Below are 21,658 nucleotides of genomic sequence, written 5' to 3' on the forward strand. Positions count from 1 at the left end.
GGGGTAAGCCCAGTAGTTGGAACAGTGAAACAAATGCACATGCGGTACATGATGAGCGTTAACTTAGACCAACCCTCCTTGTTCTCGGTGTTTCATTTAATGTGCATACCCCCTTGTAATACAAACCAATAATACCGATTTGAAACTATGATCGTTTGTTAAACAACTTTTATCCTAAGTTGAATAAAATTCTGAGATTTAAATTTTCAAATGGCAAGGTAAAATTATGAGGATTTGCAATCTTAATTTCACTTTATTTGATTTACTTTTTTGTTTAAAGTGAAATTAAGCGGTACGTTTTCACCGCAAACAAACTATAATATGACTGAATGCAGTAACTGAATACTTACTCACCCAATCAGATTGGTGGGGTAGCCTTGTGGTTAAAGGGTTCGCCCGTCATGCTGAAGTCTCAGGTTTGATTCCCCACATGGGTACAGTGTGTGAAGCCTATTTTGGGTGTTCCCCTGCCCTGATATTGCTGGAATATTGCTAAATGTCGGCGTAAAACCATACTCACTCACTTACATGTTTAAAGCATGTAACATTGTATACAGTACCTAATGCCCATGTTTAGAGTGGTATAACTATGTTATCCACATGCTGTGTACTTACATTATCCACATGTTGGGAGTGCTGTAATGATGTGTTTAGATAGACAAGACTCTACAGCATGTTATTTCCAAGTCAGTGTAACTGCAGACATTGGGGAAGGTTTGACATGAAGGGAGTAAGACTGAAGGGTAGACAGAGGAGAAATTTTTGCCCAGTTTGGGAGATGCCACGTGTTCTGTGTGTCGGTTCAGTAACTAATCCCCAGGGACAGATCTCCTAAATCAGCCTTCTCCGTACAGGTTGATGTCATAGTGCCTGCTGATTTTAGGATGTTGAGGAGATGTCTGCCATCACTTGATCATCATGTTCCAATGAAGACATGTAAATTAGTCAAACCGGAGAGGCTGTTTGGCCCTATCATGGTGTGGGACTAAGACCTATGTTAATGTGGCATAGGCCGGCCTGTATCAGACGAAGACTTGCCAGATACTTGCAGATAAACTACAGCCATTAATCGCATTGCTATTGATTTTTCTTATTATTTGTGAGGAATGGTTTTTGGGTAACGGTAATGTCCAGTTGTTTGCAGATAAATATTTGAAACTGCTTCCCTCGTGGCTGGGGATCTATGAAGAGCTAGGATGAAGGAGGGCTGCCGTGACACTGGAATCTGACACAGCGTAGAACCGCTGACCTCTGCAGATTTTGCTCCACAAATATTAACAAGTAGACACTTCAGTCTTCTGTTTTGTCGGTGACAGAAAGCTTAGTTGTTCTTGGCTTTCACATCAAGCAGAACTCAAGGGTTAGTTGGAATCCATGATAATTTCATCTCTGTCCTTGGTTCAAAGTGGGGCTAAGCTGAAGGGAAACAAACATGGCGATTCCACATGCAGTGTTGGCGCTACCCCAACGTTCTCAGATCCACTTATCCACTCACTCACTTACTCACTCTCTCACTCTCTCACTACACTAACACTCATACAGTCATTCCCTCACTCATTTCCACTCATCCTCTCACTCACTCAAACTCACCCACCCACCTACAATCTTTAGATGAGGTACCGTACAGTTCAAACTCTGGGCAATGCTCATGTAAATCTCTGATGTTATTTTTTGTATGATGAAGAAGACTGATATGTTTTGTAAGGCAAACTAGTCTTATGCTTTTCTCACTCGCTCACTTACTTCCTCTCTCACTCTCTCACTCACTCACTCTCTCACTCACTATCAAGGCATCAGGACTGAAGCGGTTTCTGAGAAACCATCTCTATGGGATAAGTGATGTTTCTGTGGGATAAGTGATGTTTCTATGGGATAAAGGGATAAGTGATGTTTCTATGGGATAAGTGATGTTTCTATGGGATAAGTGATGTTTCTATGGGATAAGGGATAAGTGATGTTTCTATGGGATAAGTGATGTTTCTATGGGATAAGTGATGTTTCTATGGGATATGGGATAAGTGATGGTTTATATGGGATAAGTGATGTTTCTATGGGATAAGTGATGTTTCTATGGGATAAGTGATGTTTCTATGGGATAAGTGATGTTTCGTTGCCAACTCATTATGACTCTGTTACCCAGTGTTGCTATTTCTTCCCTACACCTCGCCGGCTCCTCGGGGCATGTGCTTGTCTCCCGACAGTCATAAATCTCTGGAGCATCTCTTACCAACAGGTTTGTCAATACTAGCCACAGGAAAGTCAATGCTTCTCATAAATATCTCACACATTCATCAGAGACGATGCAGAATGGTATTTGCCATGGATGAACGCCTGTCGGGATGAAAACTGTGTCATCGTTGTATTTATATCAACTGTGACCCAGTACAGATAGATATTGATTTGGTGAAGCCAGGACATGAGATTGTTGCTGGCTAAGCAGCTCTAGACCGGATGAACAATGGCCAACACTTCTCTCTGTTCCCCTGGCATGTGAATATAGATAGCGTCTCTCACTAAGATCCACCCAGAAACTACCCCGTTTTCCTCCACCTGTCACACCCAGTTGATTATGGACCATTTTCAAGAGAGGTCGACATTCACAATTTTTGATAGATTTGCATGTGCCCTAAGCCCATAGTGAAGCTATAAATAGCCATGCTGCTTAAAGGAGCTCATATTGGATTCAGCTCTACTTACAGTATGAATAGGACAGGCTGGTATGGGACCAGCCGGTATAGGACAGGCTGGTAAAGGACCGGTCAGCATAGGACAGGCTGGTATAGGACCGTCCGGGTATAGGACCGGCTGGTATAGGATAGGTTGGTATAGGACCGGCCGGCTTAGGACAGGCTGGTATAGGACTGCCCGGGTATAGGACCGGTTAGTGTAGGACCGGCTGGTATAGAACAGGCTGGTATAGGACCGGCCGGCATAGGACAGGTTGGTATAGGGCAGGCTGGTATAGGACCGGTCGGCATAGGACAGGCTGGTATAGGACAGGCCGGTATAGGACAGGCTGGTATAGGGCAGGCTGGTATAGGACAGGCTGACATAGGACCGGCCGGTATAGGACAGGCTGACATAGGACTGTCCGGTGTAGGACAGGCTGGTATAGTACAGGCTGGTATAGGACCGGTCGGCATAGTACAGGCTGGTATAGGACCGGCCGGCATAGTACAGGCTGGTATAGGACATGCTGGTATAGGGCAGGCTGGTATAGGACAGGCTGGTATAGGACTGGCTGGGTATAGGACAGGCTGTATAGGACCGGCCGGCATAGGACAAGCAGCCAGCACTGTGGCCACTGTGGTGTTGCCATGGTGGGGTATACAGGGAGGACATGGAATAGCCAACTGGCTTGTGCATTTCCTTGTCACATTTCTTGGTTTTACTTCCAAATGTGGTATACACAGAGCTACAGATAACTTTTTGGGTCATTGAGTTATGTACCCGCTTGTCTTCATCTGAATTGGGTATCCTAATTTTCCTTTGAGTAACCAAACAGATTGTACTCACCTCACTCAAAATCAATTGGTATTTTGCCTTTTTCCATTAATTGTTAAAATATAATAAAGTTTAAATGTTAGTGTTTGTTATTTATATTTGATCTGTAATATGAGAAACGATATGAAAGACTGCTAGTTGAGTGTTCATGTGCCGAAATAGAACATCTAAATATACCTCAGTTGATTTATCTATCCACTGGTACGCAAGCTAAGATTTGACAGTTTTCTGTGTACGCATATATGATCAAATTTATTGAGTATTTACAAAAATACAAGCGTACTTGTACGCAACAGACGTAATAGGAATTGAGTTTTCACATAAATATTTGCGTAATTTACGCAGATACGCAGCTTATCTGTACCTCTGTATACATTATTAATTATTGTTTGTAGTAATGCTGTGTACATATAAAATACATTAACATGCCATGAGCATTTAAACCTGAATTGTCATCAGGTTATTTCTGTTTGTGTGGTGTCTACTTTCAAGACCTTTTTATATAAGCATTGTCCGCCATTAAGACTTAGTGAAGCGTTGTCTGCCATTGAGACCTGCATAGTTAAGCATTGTCTGCCATTGAGACCTGCATGGTTAGGCATTGTCTGCCATTGAGACCTGCATAGTTAGGCATTGTCTGACATTTAGACCTGCATAGTTAAGCATTGTCTGACATTGAGACCTGCATGGTTAGGCATTGTCTGCCATTGAGACCTGCATAGTTAGACATTGTCTGCCATTAGGAGAGTTAAGCATTGTCTGCATTAGTGCATTGAGACCTGCATAGTTAGGGGATTGTCTGCCATTGAGTCTGCCTACACAGTTAGGCATTGTCTGCCATTGAGGACCTGCATTGAAACGCACCTACAGTTAGGCATTGTCTGCCATTGAGACCTGCATAGTTAGGCATTGTCTGCCATTGAGATTGTCTGTCATTTAAGCATTACACAGTTAGGCATTGTCTGCCATTGAGACCTGCATAGTTAGGCATTGTCTGCCATTGAGACCTGCATAGTTAGGCATTGTCTGCCATTGAGACCTGCATAGTTAGGCATTGTCTGCCATTGAGACCTGCATAGTTAGCACCTGCCATTGAGACCTTAGGGCATTGTCTGCCATTGAGAGACCATAGTTAGGCATTGTCTGCCATTTAGACCTTGTCTAGCATTGTCTGCATTGTCATTGAGACCTGCATAGTTAGGCATTGTCTGCCATTGAGACATAGTTGCCATTGAGACATTGTCTGCCATTGAGAGCATACCATTGAGCAGTTAGGCATTGTCTGCCAGTTGAGGCAGTTAGGCATTGTGCCTGCCATAGTTGGCATTGTCTGCCATTGAGACCTGCATAGTTAGGACCTGTTAGGCATTGTCTGCCACATTGAGACCTGCATTAGGCATTGTCTGCCATTGAGACCTGCATAGTTAGGCATTGTCTGCCATTGAGACCTGCATAGTTAGGCATTGTCTGACATTGAGACCTGCACAGTTAGGCATTGTCTGCCATTGAGACCTGCATAGTTAGGCATTGTCTGCCATTGAGACCTACATAGTTAGGCATTGTCTGCCATTGAGACCTGCATAGTTAGGCATTGTCTGCCTGCATAGTTAGGCATTGCATTGTCTGCCATTGAGACCTGCATAGTTAGGCATTGTCTGCCATTGAGACCTGCATAGTTAGGCATTGTCTGCCATTGAGACCTGCCATTGCATTGTCTGCATGAGTTAGTTAGCATTGTCTGCCATTGAGACCTGCATAGTTAGGCATTGTCTGCCATGAAGACCTACATAGTTAAGCATTGTTTACCATGAAGGCCTTAAAAGTTAAGCCTTGTCTGCCATTGTGACTGGCATAGTTAAGCCTTGTCTGCCATTGAGACCTGCATAGTTAAGCCTTGTCTGTCATGGAAAGGCCTGCATTGTCTGGTATAGGGTAAGACATGCATCTACCCTTCTTTGTATCTTCCATCGGGGTCAGTGTGGTGTGGGTTCATCTTCCATTGGGGTCAGTGTGGTGTGGGTTCATCTGCAATCGGGCTTAAAATGGCCAGGTTTCACATGCCATGTCTTCATGTACCAGAAAGCTCAACATATCATGGTTTACCTGCATGGCATCCTATCTATCTGAAACCCTCTATACCACTTTCGTATCCATCTCATCCTGACAGACAAGGGGAAGGGCATAGTGTCTGTGTGGTCTGAGACCATGCTGAGCTCTCAACAGCAATATTGAGATTCACAACAGAGATTTCTGATTGGGAAGTACAGCAGCAGCAGCTCACAAATCACTTGGTGACATAACAGTGGGCGGCATCTGTCAGGTGTCGTGACCTTGACTCATCAGCTAATACAAGGAGTTGTGTTGGAGAAAGGATCACTGTCAAGATGCTCATCAGAGATCTGGAAGCTGAAACCTTGAATGAACAATCCCATCATGCTTATAGAAATGCTATCAGATTTTTGATAACGCAGTCCCATTGAGAACAATGGTATAGAGATTCTTTTTGTAGTTTTTGAACTGAGGGATGAAGTCGAGGGGTCCCACTGTCATATTACAGATTAATGATTCCAATACTAGCAACAAACCTTGAAGACCCAGAATGCTCTTAATGAAAGCCTTCCTGTCCAACATTTTGTCTGTCTATATACTCTTCCTCAGTGTCTGTCTATATACTCTCCCTCAGTGTCTGTCTATATACTCTCCTCAGTGTCTGTCTATATACTCTCCCTCAGTGTCTGTCTATATACTCTCCCTCAGTGTCTGTCTATATACTCTCCCTCAGTGTCTGTCTATATACTCTACTCCCTCAGTGTCTGTCTGTCTCTATATACTCTCCCTCATATACTCTCTCCCTCCCTCAGTGTCTGTCTATATACTCTCTCCCTCAGTGTCTATATCTATATACTCTCCCTCAGTGTCTCTCTATATACTCTCCCTCAGTGTCTGTCTATATACTCTCCCTCAGTGTCTGTCTATATACTCTCCCTCAGTGTCTGTCTATATACTCTCCCTCAGTGTCTGTCTATATACTCTCCCTCAGTGTCAGTGTCTATATACTCTCCCTCAGTGTCTGTCTATATACTCTCCCTCAGTGTCTGTCGTTATATATTCTCCCTCAGTGTCTATATATACTCCCTCAGTGTCTGTCTATATACTCTCTCCTCAGTGTCTGTCTATATACTCTCCCTCAGTGTCTGTCTCTATCTACTCTCCCTCAGTGTCTGTCTATATACTCTCCCTCAGTGTCTGTCTATATACTCTCCCTCAGTGTCTGTCTATATCCCTCTCTCCCTCAGTGTCTGTCTATATACTCTCCCTCAGTGTCTCCTCCCTCAGTGTCTGTCTATATACTCTCCTCAGTGTCTGTCTGTCTATATACTCTCCCTCAGTGTCTGTCTATATACTCTCCTCAGTGTCTGTCTATATACTCTCCCTCAGTGTCTGTCTATATACTCTCCTCAGTGTCTGTCTATATACTCTCCCTCAGTGTCTGTCTATATACTCTCCTCAGTGTCTGTCTATATACTCTCCCTCAGTGTCTGTCTATATACTCTCCCTCAGTGTCTGTCTATATACTCTCCCTCAGTGTCTGTCTATATACTCTCCCTCAGTGTCTGTCTATATACTCTCCCTCTCCCTCAGTGTCTGTCTATATACTCTCCCTCAGTGTCTGTCTATATACTCTCCCTCAGTGTCTGTCTATATACTCTCCCTCAGTGTCTGTCTATATACTCTCCCTCAGTGTCTGTCTATATACTCTCCCTCAGTGTCTGTCTATATACTCTCCCTCAGTGTCTGTCTATATACTCTCCCTCAGTGTCTGTCTATATACTCTCCCTCAGTCTATATGTCAGTGTCTGTCTATATATATACTCTCCCTCAGTGTCTGTCTATATACTCTCCCTCAGTGTCTGTCTATATACTCTCCCTCAGTGTCTGTCTATATACTCTCCCTCAGTGTCTCTGTCTATATACTCTCCCTCAGTGTCTGTCTATATACTCTCCCTCAGTGTCTGTCTATATACTCTCCCTCAGTGTCTGTCTATATACTCTCCCTCAGTGTCTGTCTATATACTCTCCCTCAGTGTCTGTCTATATACTCTCCCTCAGTGTCTGTCTATATACTCTCCCTCAGTGTCTGTCTATATACTCTCCCTCAGTGTCTGTCTATATACTCTCCCTCAGTGTCTGTCTATATACTCTCCCTCAGTGTCTGTCTATATACTCTCCCTCAGTGTCTGTCTATATACTCTCCCTCAGTGTCTGTCTATATATACTCTCCCAGTGTCTGTCTATATACTCTCTCCCTCAGTGTCTGTCTATATACTCTCCCTCAGTGTCTGTCTATATACTCTCCCTCAGTGTCTGTCTATATACTCTCCCTCAGTGTCTGTCTATATACTCTCCCTCTCTGTCCTCAGTGTCTGTCTATATACTTTCCCTCAGTGTCTGTCTATATACTCTCCCTCAGTGTCTGTCTATATACTCTCCCTCAGTGTCTGTCTATATACTCTTCCTCAATGCTTCGTTGTCCAACAGCCCAAGTTCTACATGAGGCTATTTATAATAACATGCAGCAGCATGGATGACGATATCTTCATTTACACTAATCAATGACACTTACATTAAATTTACATGTAAAGTACATGAGTAAGCAGCAGTTGTCCAGTGATGGTGCCAACAGCGTTGTGTCCCACCTGGAGATGCTCAGGCTGTTTAATGACACTTGCTGGACCACAGTGTGAAGTGGCATTGGGTTCCCATAGTAATGGCCACAGTTTTGTTGCTTATTTGATTGTTTGAGGTAGCTTTCAAGTGCTATGTGAACAGTTACATTGCGGTTCATACAATATTGATAAGTGTTATCGGGACATGTAGGAAGTTTGGGTTTATTGTCTAATTTACAGACGTTAGTGGTTGTTGACATTTAAGTTGAAATGAAGATTGAGATCATGGGCATTGTTATGCTTTTTTCAACACAATAAGCAACCATGGTAGGTCATTATGGATATTGTCTGCATGTTGTATGGGAGCCATCAGAGCAATGGCTTGCAGTGGTTGCTTGGGAATGGATAGTCTCAGGAGTGATCTTGTTATTTTCTTGCATATTGATTTGAGACCACAATGCACCATAATGTCATCTTCCTGTTGGCCATCGGCATCTCAACATGAATGAACACGGAGATTGAAACTGGGATATTTACTCAGACCAGATTAACTGAGCAGCCAATGTCAGTGTAGAGGAAGCTCGTCCTGTTCTTCCTTGGGACAGATTGCCGTCTGCTCTTTCATTATACAAATTGAAAAGTCTGCAAACAAAATTTTCACTGAATATTTTCGCTTTGGTTATTAGATTATTTATGCAGTGAACTGTTAAGTTTGTATTAGATAAAGGATGTACGTCTCTGATGCTCTCCCTCAGGATTGCCTGGTGAGCAAATTGCTTCCCATCTTTGAAGAGTTTGTTTGATCCCAATCGCAACTCCTCACAGCGAGGATATTTGTTTGTTATTTAAAGGCTGGTGATAATATTGTCATATTGTTTCACACATTAAGTAGGTTCCCTGTAAGGAGGTCCTATACTAGTACTCACCGCCCCTGTAAGAAGGTCTTACACTAGTCCTCACCGCCCGTGTGAGAAGGTCTTACACTAGTCCTCACAGCCCTGTGAGAGGTCCTATAGGTCCTGTGAGAAGGTCCTATACTACTACTCACAGCCCTGTGAGAAGGTCCTATACTACTACTCACCGCCCCTGTGAGAAGGTCCTATACTACTACTCACCGCCCCTGTGAGAAGGTCCTATACTACTACTCACCGGCCCTGTGAGAAGGTCCTATACTAGTACTCACCGCCCCTGTGAGAAGGTCCTATACTAGTACTCACTCGCCCCTGTGAGAAGGTCTAGTACTATGCTGTGAGAAGGTCCTATACTAGTACTCACCGCCCTGTGAAAAGGTCCTACACTCAGTGAAAGGTCCTACACTAGTACTCACCTCCCCTGTGAGAAGGTCCTACACTACTACTTACCCCCCCCTGTGAGAAGGTCCTATGCTAGTACTCACCTCCCCTGTAAGAATGTCCTACACTACTACTCACCACCCTTGTATGCACTTCCCATACCGGTACCCATCACCCCTATGTCTAGATTCAGTAAACCCGTACCCGTGCTTGTGGACATGTTGTAAATACCTAAAAGCTATTCCTCCTACTCTACCCCAACTCACTCACTCACTCACTCACAACTTCTTGGGACCTATTATGCCTGTAGTGTACTTCTGGTGAGTGACTCATCGGAAACTGCAAGTGACATCCTGTTGAATCCTCGTTATCAGGGTCCCTTGGCCATCTCCAATGGTAGTTTCCAGGAAAGCAGCATCAGTGATCACAAATTATCTTGTGTTCAGCTGAGGCAATAAAAATATCCCCAAAACAAATCAAGTTAGGCGAGTCAGGTTTTGAATTAAACCAGCAACCTCCTCCTGCACTATGACATTTGTAGCCATGAGAGCTGTTTCAATTACAGAGGACCTCTGATATTCAGCTTGTCTCAGACCAGTCGGGAGGAGAGTCATCTAATGAATACATACAGCCAATTGGCTAGTAGTAATTTACCTCTGTGTCTTCAAGTCAACACGGAGACTCTGTACAGTTGACCAATATTGTGCGGACCTCTCCACAGTTGACCAGTGTTAGTACTGGGCTGTGTTTATGGTGTCATTTCGGGATGATACTCAGCTCGGTTTATGTCCATATCTTATAAAGGTTGCTGGCCAGTGTTGATTTGGGCAGTGTTTTAATGCTGTCATGGTGTGTGTTGCTGTGAGCTGTGTATGTGTGAAACTATGAGTTGTGTGTGTTGTTGAGGCTGCCTGTCCTGGTTGGATCAGCTTCAATCTGATTTAAGCATCTATAGAGACATTGCACATGGTGTAAATCACGTTATCAAGTCTTCATTGTGCATGGATGCAGCGACAAGCCGCTTCGCCACAGCAGAGACGATGTTGCAGGATTATGTGGTGTTGTTGTTGGCTGCCCTTGATGAGGCTAGAGTGAAGATTAGATTGACCAGTGATCCGCCTTCATCTATCCTTACAGACTGACACGCCTGTGGTGCAGACTTGCTGATATAGCAGTTTGTCATGAATAACACTCGTAGACACCAAGTACTTGGTACTAATTCCGATTAAGTGCATCCCTATGTCAAATTAGTTACTAAGGCTAATGTGTAACTATTCCAAAGAACGTAAAGAACACAACATTCTTTTGCATATTTGTGTAGTTAATATGCTGTGCTATGACAGATAAAGCATGTATCTCAAACATCCATTCTGACACCTATCATAATCCCTCAGATATAAACCCTCAGTTGAGAGGTGTTACATGCATGGTGCATAAACTGCTGACACTCCATGACCCACCTGCCATGTGTGAACACTTCTACCCTGGGTTCCTCAATAAGCTGGAATATTGCTAAGTGCGACGTAAAACTAACTGACTCACTCTACCCTGGGTTCAGCTGTGGTGGAGGTAGTTATTGTCCTTCCCTGACTCTGGTGGGATTGATGTTCTCTGACCAGTTTGTCGTTGTTGATCAATAGTGTTGGTGTCTGCTGCTGTCACAACTACAGCAGGTGTCTGGCCCATGCTGGAACAGTGTCTGGCAGGAACACTTAGCTAGAAATACATATCATGTTCAAAAGAAAATCTTACATACTATGTATATCATATACACGTTATAACCTATATGGGGCGGTGGGGTAGCCTAAAGGTTAAAGTGTTCGCTCGTCATGCTGAAGACCCAGGTTCGATTCCCGACATGGGTACAATGTGTGAAGCCCATTTCTGGTGTCCCCCGCCATGATATTGCTGGAATATTGCTAAAAGCGGCAGAAAACCATACTCACTCACTCACTCACTCACTATAACCTATATCTCATGTATATCAGGTACAAAATAGAACCCAAATATCCCTTGTATATCATGCACAATAGAAATTAATATATCCCTTGTATATCATGTACAAAATAAGACCCATATTTCCTATGTATATGATGTACAAATTAAATCCATATGTCTCTTTATGTTCAAAAGAATGTTAAAAAAATTGTCTGTTTTCTGGAAATGATGGGAAGGCAATAATAATTCTTCAGCAGTTTACAAAACAAACTGATCACCTGTCATGCTAGGTGTTCACAAACAATTGTGTCTTTCAGGTCCAAAAAGCAGAGGTTGTTTTGAAACAAAAACTGAAAAAATATGTTCTCCAAAGTCATTCCCAGCGTCATCATGTGTTTCAACACTGATGAGTTTGTCACAGTTTAAAAGAATGTTGACAGCAAACTCTGTTGTTATTGAATGAATGTCAAGTATGGTTCAAATGACTTGGACATATTTCTTTTGTCCTGTGGCTGCCAATTCTTTGTCCTGAGTGAGTGGACTTCTTTCTTTCTACTGTAAACTGTCCTGCAGTAGAATATTTAATCCATCAATGACTACCCAACACACAAGCCTGTGATGTAGATGGAATGGTTCTTCAGCATCCCTGATCTGCAGGAAAATGTCATATGTACATTTCTACAAGAGCAAACAAGTGTAAGAACTGTGTAAGAATACTCAATTAGGATGAAGGTCAAGGCCAGTGTGCAGATGCAGGTGCATGACTCAATTTACTGTTAACCACTTTCTCAGAGAACAAAAGATTTCTTTCCTTTGAGTTTATATCATGTTGTGAGAAAAACAGAACGTTGGTAACAAACACATACAGCAGGTTAGTGTCTACAAGAAAGAAAAAAATTGGACAAACATTTGATCCCCAAATCAACATGCTGCTATTTTTTATTGTGTTTGACCTGTGAAGATCCGGGTTAGAATTGATCTTCAGTAACCCATGCTTGTTGTAATAGGCGGGGCGGTGGGGTAGCCTAGTGGTTAAAGCGTTGGCTCGTCACGCCGAAGACCCGGGTTCGATTCCCCACATGGGCACAATGTGTTAAGCCCATTTCTGGTGTCCCCCGCCGTGATATTGCTGGAATATTGCTAAAAGCGGCGTAAAACTAAACTCAGTCAGTCAGTGTAATAGGCGACTAATGGGATCGGGTGGTCAGGCTCACTGACCTGGTTGACACATGTCATCGTATCCCAATTGGGTAGATTGATGCTCATGATGTTGATCACTGGATTGTCTGGTCCAGACTCGATTATTTACAGCCTGCCGCCATGTAGCTGAAATATTGCTGAGTGCGGCGTGTTGCAATTGTCAAAGTGGCCTGTCAATTTCAGTTTTCACCAGCACAGCTTATTGTGACTGAGAAGACAATCTCAGATGTGGACAGTATCCATTGTCACTGCTTATGACAGGAGGGATACTCCGTCTCAGCTGTCAATGGCACAAGTTTGTTCATCACAACCGAGGACAATGGGACACAACATAACAGTTAGGCTATGATATCGTCACAGCTATTTACAATAGGACACAGGGTCTGTACATCGTCATAACAACATATAACAGTATGGCTCATAGTCTTTACATTAAGACAGTCTGTATGTCATCACCACAGGTTATTGCATATGAATATGAAAACAACCTCTATGTTATCATCACAGTAGTTAACAGTTACTGCTGCTGGTAGCAGTAGGACATCTCTCTGTCTCTATGTCATCACAGGATCGAACATTAGGACACACAGTCTGTCATCATGACAGCTTGTAACAATAGGACATCTCTCTGTCTCTATGTCATCACTGGATCGAACATTAGGACACACAGTCTGTCATCATGACAGCTTGTAGCAATAGGACACACAGTCTGTATGTCAAATTCATAGACTGTGACAATAGGACAGTCTCGATATTATCAGGAAAGCTTTTAAACAATGGTACACGGTCTGTTTGTCATCTCAGTTAAAATGTAGTCATCACAGTCGAACATTGAACAGTCATCGTCATCACATGATTGAACATAGGACACGCAGTATCTATATCATTACCTCAACTTAAAACAATAGGACACACAGTCTCTGTCATCACCACATCTGTGAACAATAGGACACACATTCTCTGTCATGACCACATCAGTGAACAATAGGACACACAATCTCTGTCATCACCACATCAGTGAACAATAGGCCACACAGTCTGTCATCACCACATCAGTGAACAATAGGCCACACAGTCGCTGTCATCACCACATCATTGAACAATAGGACACACAATCTCTGTCATGACCACATCAGTGAACAATAGGACACACAGTCGCTGTCATCACCACATCAGTGAACAATAGGCACACAGTTTCTGTCATCACCACATCAGTGAACAATAGGCCCGGGTTCTCTGTCATCACCACATCATTGAACAATAGGACAGACAGTCTCTGTCATGACCACATCAGTGAACAATAGGCCACACAGTCTCTGTCATCACCACATCAGTGAACAATAGGCCACACGTTCTCTGTCATCAACATCATGAACAATAGGACACACAGTCTCTGTCATGTCATCATCACATGTCATCAACAGTAGAACAATAGGACAGTCTCAGTCTCTGTCATCATCACCACATCATTGAACAATAGGACACAGTCTCTGTCAGTGAACAATCTACATCATGACCACATCAGTGAACAATAGGCCACACAGTCTCTGTCATCACCACATCAGTGAACAATAGGACACACAGTCTCGGTCATCACCACAGCAGTGAACAATAGGCCACACAGTCTCTGTCATCACCACATCAGTGAACAATAGGCCACACAGTCTCTGTCATCACCACATCAGTGAACAATAGGCCACACAGTCATCACCACTCAGTGAACAATAGGCCACATGACCACATCAGTGAACAATGAACAATAGGCCACACAGGTCACAACCACATCAGTGAACAATCAGTGAACAATAGGCCACACAGTCTCTGTCATCACCACATCAGTGAACAATAGCCCACACAGTCTCTGTCATCACCACATCAGTGAACAATAGGCCACACAGTCTCTGTCATCACCACATCAGTGAACAATAGGCCACACAGTCTCTGTCATCACCACATCAGTGAACAATAACACCAGTGTGAACAATCACACAGTCTCTGTCATCACCACATCAGTGAACAATAGGACACACAGTCTCTGTCATCACCACATCAGTGAACAATAGGACACACAGTCTCTGTCATCACCACATCAGTGAACAATAGGCCACACAGTCTCTGTCATCACCACATCAGTGACACAGTCTCTGTCATCACCACATCAGTGAACAATAGGACACACTAGGTCAATAGGACCAGTCTCATCACCACATCAGTGAACAATAGCCCACACAGTCTCTGTCATCACCACATCAGTGAACAATAGGCCACACAGTCTCTGTCATGACCACATCAGTGAACAATAGGACACACAGTCTCTGTCATCCCCACATCAGTGAACAATAGGCCACGTTCTCGGCCATCACTGCCCCAGCCAGGTAGACTAAAGCAAGGAAAACACACTGCTTTGTTGGATCATAATTGCATTATATGATCTAGCGGCTCTTGAGCACAGTAATTCATATTTATTGGCGTATTGAAAGCTGGCCGGACATATTGACTCGATTGTCTCTGTACAGTACAACAGTTCATGATTGATGTGATGCATATCGATACTGGGAGCTGAGTGTCCGGAGGCACACAATAGAACTCTGCCCGTGCTGGAGCCGTGTAGATGTTCTGGTAGTGCTTGCTCATGGTGAACGTCTGTTGTGGCGTCCAATTAAAACCAATCTATTTAATGTCATTTTGGTGTATTGATGGTGTGGAGAAACAATGGGTCTCTTTCATCCTGGGTCAGTGTAGGTGGTCACCTTGTGAGGACGGGATTATGGATTGAACCTGGTGGATTGTACAATGTGAACTCTCCTTCTGTGTTTGTGACTTGGCGTTGATCTTTATAAGCCGCGTAAACTCAATTGAGATGTGGAGGTGACCTTAGACGGTTAATGTATTTAAGTTGGTTTACAGAATTTTAGGTTTGTCTTTGCAATGTCAATGCCAAAAAAAATAAAAATGTCTTAAATGAACATGTTGATAGTCAAAATGCAATTTTTTATAAATTAAAAAACCCTGTGTTCTTGACTGAACCAAAGGAGATATTTTGACGGTAGTGATCACAGTGAAATTGCTGCACAATGTTGGTTGGTTGGTTGGTTGATTTGTTGTTTAACGTCGCACTCAGCTATATGGCGGTGGTCTGTAAATAATGGAGTCTGGACCAGACAATCTGGTGATCAACAGCATGAGCATCGATCGACACAATTGGGACTACGATGACATGTGTCAACCAAGCCAGCGAGCCTGACTACCCGATCCCATTAGTCGCCTCTTACAACAAGCATTAATTGCAGACCATTATGACAGCATGAATTTCGATGATGTCACAGCCTTTGTTCATCCCTTTCTCAGTGAATTTGATGTCATCCAATAAGAACAAAAAATTCTTTTTAGGACATTTTGGAAATCTACAGTTTATGTTATTTGTCGACACTGACATTAGTGACAAGTCATAATTTCATCTTCAAGCTAATATGACATACAACAAAGGTGGCTATCAATGACCTACTAGTCGGTGACGATTTGTTTTCTGACCCTTCCCATAATGCAACACTGCTGAAGAAACTTTGTGTGGGTGTTGGAAGCTGAGGTCCTGTAGAAGCATTGAGGAATAGGATCAATACAATGATGCTTTATCCACTCTCAACTGTATAGTGGCCCTCCATGTATCCATATGTAAAAACGGTATTGCAGGTTAATATCTAGCATTAATATCATGTTATTCACTTTTTGTTGTGAATATGTACATACCAGTGTTCACGAATGGTGTTTCAAAGTAACAGGACAGTGGGTCCTGTAAGTTTCAGGTGTCTGTCTGACCCATTCAATGTTCACAGGACCCAAAGAATAAAATTAAACACACATTTCAGGTTTAACATTTGTTATAATTGGCATTAAATTATTAACAAGTATAAGATTTACAAACAGCAAACAAGTGTCACATGTCACATATAACAACTTCGGTCAAAGTCGTTGTGAAATATACAGTCTGACATTGGGGCTGGCGGGTTGTAGACTTCTATCGGACCGTTGGCAAATCTGCCGGATTTGTCAGAGGGTCAGACGCTATTCGTGAACACTGACATACCATCTGCTCATGCTTGAAAACACAAATCTGGACGTATCCATGCTTGTGTCAAGAGATGACTGTTGGGATCAGGTGGTCAGGCTTACAGGATGTCATCTCATTCTTGTAGTGTGGTCGATGCTCATGATGTCAGTCACTGGATTGCCTGATCCGGATCTGATTATTCACACACCACTGTCATAGCACGAATATTTTGCTGAGTGGGGCATTAAGCAATAAACAAAAAGGATGAAAAATAACATTGTTACAAATTACGAAAAATCACTAACAACGTTATATATTTTCACCACAAATATATATAAAATTATCAGTGACTTTATCATTTGCATCAAAAGATTTTAGATCCCCTTTACATTCTCACAAGAAATCTGCTGAGAGTAATATTGTACAGGCCTTATTATATCATGGGCATGTGTTCATGAATTACTATGAAATGGTAAAGATTAAAAATTGAAAGTGACACAACCTTTACCCTATTCATGAGAAATCCCTTCTAACTGCAGAAAGTTTTACAAATCTGACTATATCTTAAGCATATGTTTGTGAATAACTATCAAATATTAATGACACCAGGTGGTTGCAAAATGGCAAACACGTCCTTTGTCAGAGTCTCCACAAAAAGTCAAGTAATTTCGTCACCGGGAAAAAAAGAAAACATATGGAACAACTCAAACAGTGATTTGCATCCTTTACCTCATTTTTTGTTACTGTTTATCAAATTGGGAAATATCCACCACAAGTGTACTAAATAATTTTGAAAGCCAACAATACATGATAATTATCAGTTGTATATGAAGTGATTTTAATATCCCCTAATCCCGTGACTGTTGGTAACACCACCATAAGGCCAGTTTATTAGGGTCAGTAGCTTCAGTGGGCTGGAGGTATTGAAGAACCTGATTCGTGCCCCATCGACAGCTGGGGAGAATGTGTAATGTATGTGATGTTGCGGTGGTGTGACGAGGCTGATTATCCGGCTGCCAATCTTGGGGCATTGATAGCCTCACTGTTACGGTCTTGGTGATATTTATTGCAGTCACATGACTGTTGTGTAATGAGTTGCCAGGGCCCTAGGGAGCCGATGTCCCATGTGATGAATAACAGGATGCCGACCAGGCGATTATAGAACTAATTCTGTCCTGGAGAGTTTTTGTTGACATGTTGTCCATGTGCTGACATAGCAATAATTGATATCTTTTTACTGGTATCAGCTTGCGATAACCATTTGGGATGATGAGACGTGTTGAGCTGCGAGTATCCATCTTTTACACTCAGATAATCTAAAAATATGTCCTTGGTGTGTATATAGGGGCATAGTATCCTACGTTGGTACACTCAGATAACCTGGTGTATATGATACTAAGACACTGTATAGAGTCTCTGTTAAAACCACCTCACTCACTCAACATTGTTTCTGCAACCAGCCAGTGTCACCTTGCATTGAGTCCCGGAGGGGCATAGGGGTAGCCCAATGGTTAAAGCATTCGCTCATCACACCGAAGACCCGGGTTTGATTCCCCACATGGGTACAATGTGTGAAGCCCATTTATGGTGTCCCCCGCAGTGATATTGCTGGAATATTGCTAAAAGCGGTGTAAAACTAAACTCACTCAGGAAAACAACAACACAATACAACAGCAATAACACAGTCAATCTATCTGTGAATCTGAAGAGATCAATCAGGGCTAATGTTTCCTCCTGATTCCCCAGTGAAAGATAATCCTCCATATTGTAACTGTTGTTTGTTGTTCTGTATCACGTTATCAGCCATCTTCTTCCATAAATCATACGTTGTTCCTGGACAATGGTGGCAGTGATATCGGTGGCATTGTGTAACACAGTTTGACAATGTGGACAGAAACATTTACTTGGTGTGGATCCATTGGGATTCCAGGGTTGTAACAGGCAATTTGATTGATTGGGTTTCATGGCTCATTTACTGTTGTTTCAAAGAGTGTCCTGGTACCTGGACGATGTGGATTAGTTACTGAATTGCCTGGTCTGGATTGTTTACAAGCTGCTGTCATAGACCTGGAATGTTGTAATTTGGTGTTGGACAAAAATGCAAACATTCATACAAATAAACAAACAATCATCATCATCATCATCATCATCATCATCATCATCATCATCATCATCATCATCATCATCATCATCATCATCGGTGTTATACATCCGGGTCCTAGCATAAGAAGGACAAATGCTGTAATATTCGGGGATTATCTACAAAAGGGATGGGTCACTCCCTTGCTTTCTTCACCATTTGTACTAATTAGCTCGTCATGTCCAACGCACACAGCGACTTGGTTCTTTCCTCAGCGCAACTTCGGCTGCGTTTAACAGTACTTCAGCCAGTTTCTTGTATCAGTCGGAATTTTACAATGAATGAATGAATGAAGAGCAAGAATTATATGTGAATGAATGAAAGAAATAAAGAAAAGAACAAAAGAAAGAAATACATATGTGAACGAATGAAAGAATAAATGATACACCACGGCCATCCCTCCCCAAACATGTTAAAGAGCACAAAACTATCGCTAGAACACATGTGTTAACATCAGCTGTCCTTTTTTAAAAAAATCTACTTTGAGACATTTTTTACATTAGTAATTAATTCAGATATCTTATTGCATGTGTGGAATGGCATGGACATTGACAGAATGTTAACTGACACTGTCACACACCCCTCAAAAACAGAAAGTTTAGAACTATCACAAAGCGTTGTAAACACCTTTCCAGTTTTGTCAAATACTAAGATCAACAAGAAAGAAAGAAGTTTTAGAACTATAACACTCAAGCATCACAAGCATCAATGGCGGATCAGAAAAGATCGGCGATATGTCATATTTTTAACACACCTCAAATACACCCTAACAAAAAAAATTTTTTTATAAAACTATCACTATATCACCTAAACACCTTTCATCTGATGGTATATTCCCCTCATAAAAATTAAAGGTGTATGTGAAAGATGTTTTAGAACAATAACTAGAAACACTCAAACAACGCCCTGCAGTCTAGTATTTCAATGGCAGATCGGCGATATGTCATATTTTCACACACCTCAAATACACCCTAACAATTGTTTTTTAGTTATAAAACTATCACTATTACTTGCAAACACCTTTCAACTAAAGGTATATTTCCTTCTAAAAATTAAACGAATTTGTGAAAGAAGTTTTTAGCGATAGAATTTAGTCTTTCTTTGCTGTGTACCGAGAATTGAAGCCAGTGAGCTACAACATGCCGACTTGAAACTTTACTACAAATCTACTGTACTAATACTGACACTAATAACAATTATTTGACTTAAAATGAAGTGACAGAATAGGTAACTTATCTTCTACATGTAGGTTTTCAGTTGTCACAACACTCAGCGAATGTAATCAGCTGTTGAAAATAAACCGGGCTCAATCATAAAAACTACGCTGCCACCATATTGGCTACACTGGTCACGTGACGAGCCGAGGCATACGCTAAGGGGCTTTTCGAGGAGTGACCACTCCCCGTTATATAGTCTCCCTGGTACAGGGAAAGTCCTGTAGTATTGAAGCATCAGTCAGGACAAGTCCTGTAGTATTGAAGCATTAGTCAGGTCAAGACCTGAATTATTAAAGCACCTGTAGTATTGATCAAGCATTAGTACAGGGAAAGTCCTGTAGTATTGGAGCATTAGTACAGGGAAAGTCCTATAGTATTGAAGTATTAGTACAGGGAAAGTCCTGTAGTATTGAATCATTAGTAAGGGCAAGTCCTATAGTATTGGATCATTAGTACAGGGAAAGTCCTGTAGTATTGGGGTGGTGGGGTAGCCTAATGGTTAAAGTGTTGGCCCGGGTTCGAATCCCAACATGGGTACAATGTGTGAAGCCCATTTCTGGTGTCCCCCGCCGTGATGTTGCTGGAATATTGCTAAAAGCTGCGTAAAACCAAACTCAGTCAGTCAGTCCTGTAGTATTGAAGCATTAGTACAGGGAAAGTCCTGTAGTATTGAAGCATTAGTACAGGGAAAGTCTGGTAGTATTGGAGCATTAGTAAGGAAAGGTCCAGTAGTATTGAAGCATTAGTACAGGGAAAGTCCAGTAGTATTGAAGCATTAGTACAGGGAAAGTCCTTCATTTGGTTGAATTGCAATCTCTTGGTTTGTGTGTTCGCTAACAACAGTAAAGATTTGGGTTTGATTCCTTTCCAGGGTCTAGTGTTGTATTTCCCCAGTCATCTATGCTTGTTGGAGGATGCACCTTAGTGGATTGGGTGGCTGTGTTTGATGATTTGACTGACTGTTGTCTCTTTGGCATACATTGCAGGAATATATTGTCAGTGTTAAACAATATATACTGTTGTAGTTTATATGTATTCAATTGCTTGTCTTTTTCTTTCAGTTATCGAACAAAATATTGAACAAGAGGAGCATTCCAACAAATCGTCAGCAGACCTCAGAATTAGGAAAACACAGGTACTGTAGCAACCGTCTTGTATCATGATGATTTCACATTACTGCCAAGTTGGAAGATGGATGTTTACAAATGACTGCGTTCATGATGACTTTATGTTATAAACAGATTTCAGCTGCCCGTGAATACGATCAAATACATTCTCTGTCATTGTGCGGATGCAGGGAATTACCTCTTCTATTCATTCCCAACACTTGTAAACCCTTTGAAGTTTGGTTACTTGATCAAACTAGAAATCACCCAAGTAACTAAATCTGTTAGCTGAATGTGTGACTCGGCTGAAAATCAATACCATATTCTTCAATGTGTAAGCAGGGGCTGCAGGAACGCCTGGTAATTAATAGTTCACATGAGTTGTCTCCCCTTAATGTACACAATGGTTGGATTTTGCAATAATAGCTTGAGAATATTATTAGATATTTTACATTAAATCATTTGGGGAGTGGTAGAGGACAAGCGGAAGTATGATGGCGTTCTACGAAAACAAAACTATTTTGTTCTGAGTGTCACAATGTATTG

The 21,658-nt window shown here is 42.0% G+C and overlaps 1 protein-coding gene across 2 annotated transcripts in view; it reads left to right on the top strand.

Moving 5' to 3' along the window:
- The window catches only part of LOC124263908 (syntaxin), a 94,207-nt gene that overhangs the window by 50,450 nt on the left and 22,099 nt on the right, over positions 1 to 21,658 (top strand). For both annotated transcript variants that reach the window (XM_046698639.1, XM_046698644.1), the window contains exon 5: positions 21,068 to 21,141. In XM_046698639.1, coding sequence (XP_046554595.1) covers positions 21,068 to 21,141 — 74 coding nt within the window. The remainder of the gene's footprint in view (positions 1 to 21,067; positions 21,142 to 21,658) is intronic.

Source organism: Haliotis rubra, unplaced genomic scaffold (genome assembly GCF_003918875.1).
Source record: "Haliotis rubra isolate DU_JTF1 unplaced genomic scaffold, ASM391887v1 Scf1201, whole genome shotgun sequence".
Lineage (NCBI taxonomy): Eukaryota > Metazoa > Mollusca > Gastropoda > Lepetellida > Haliotidae > Haliotis > Haliotis rubra.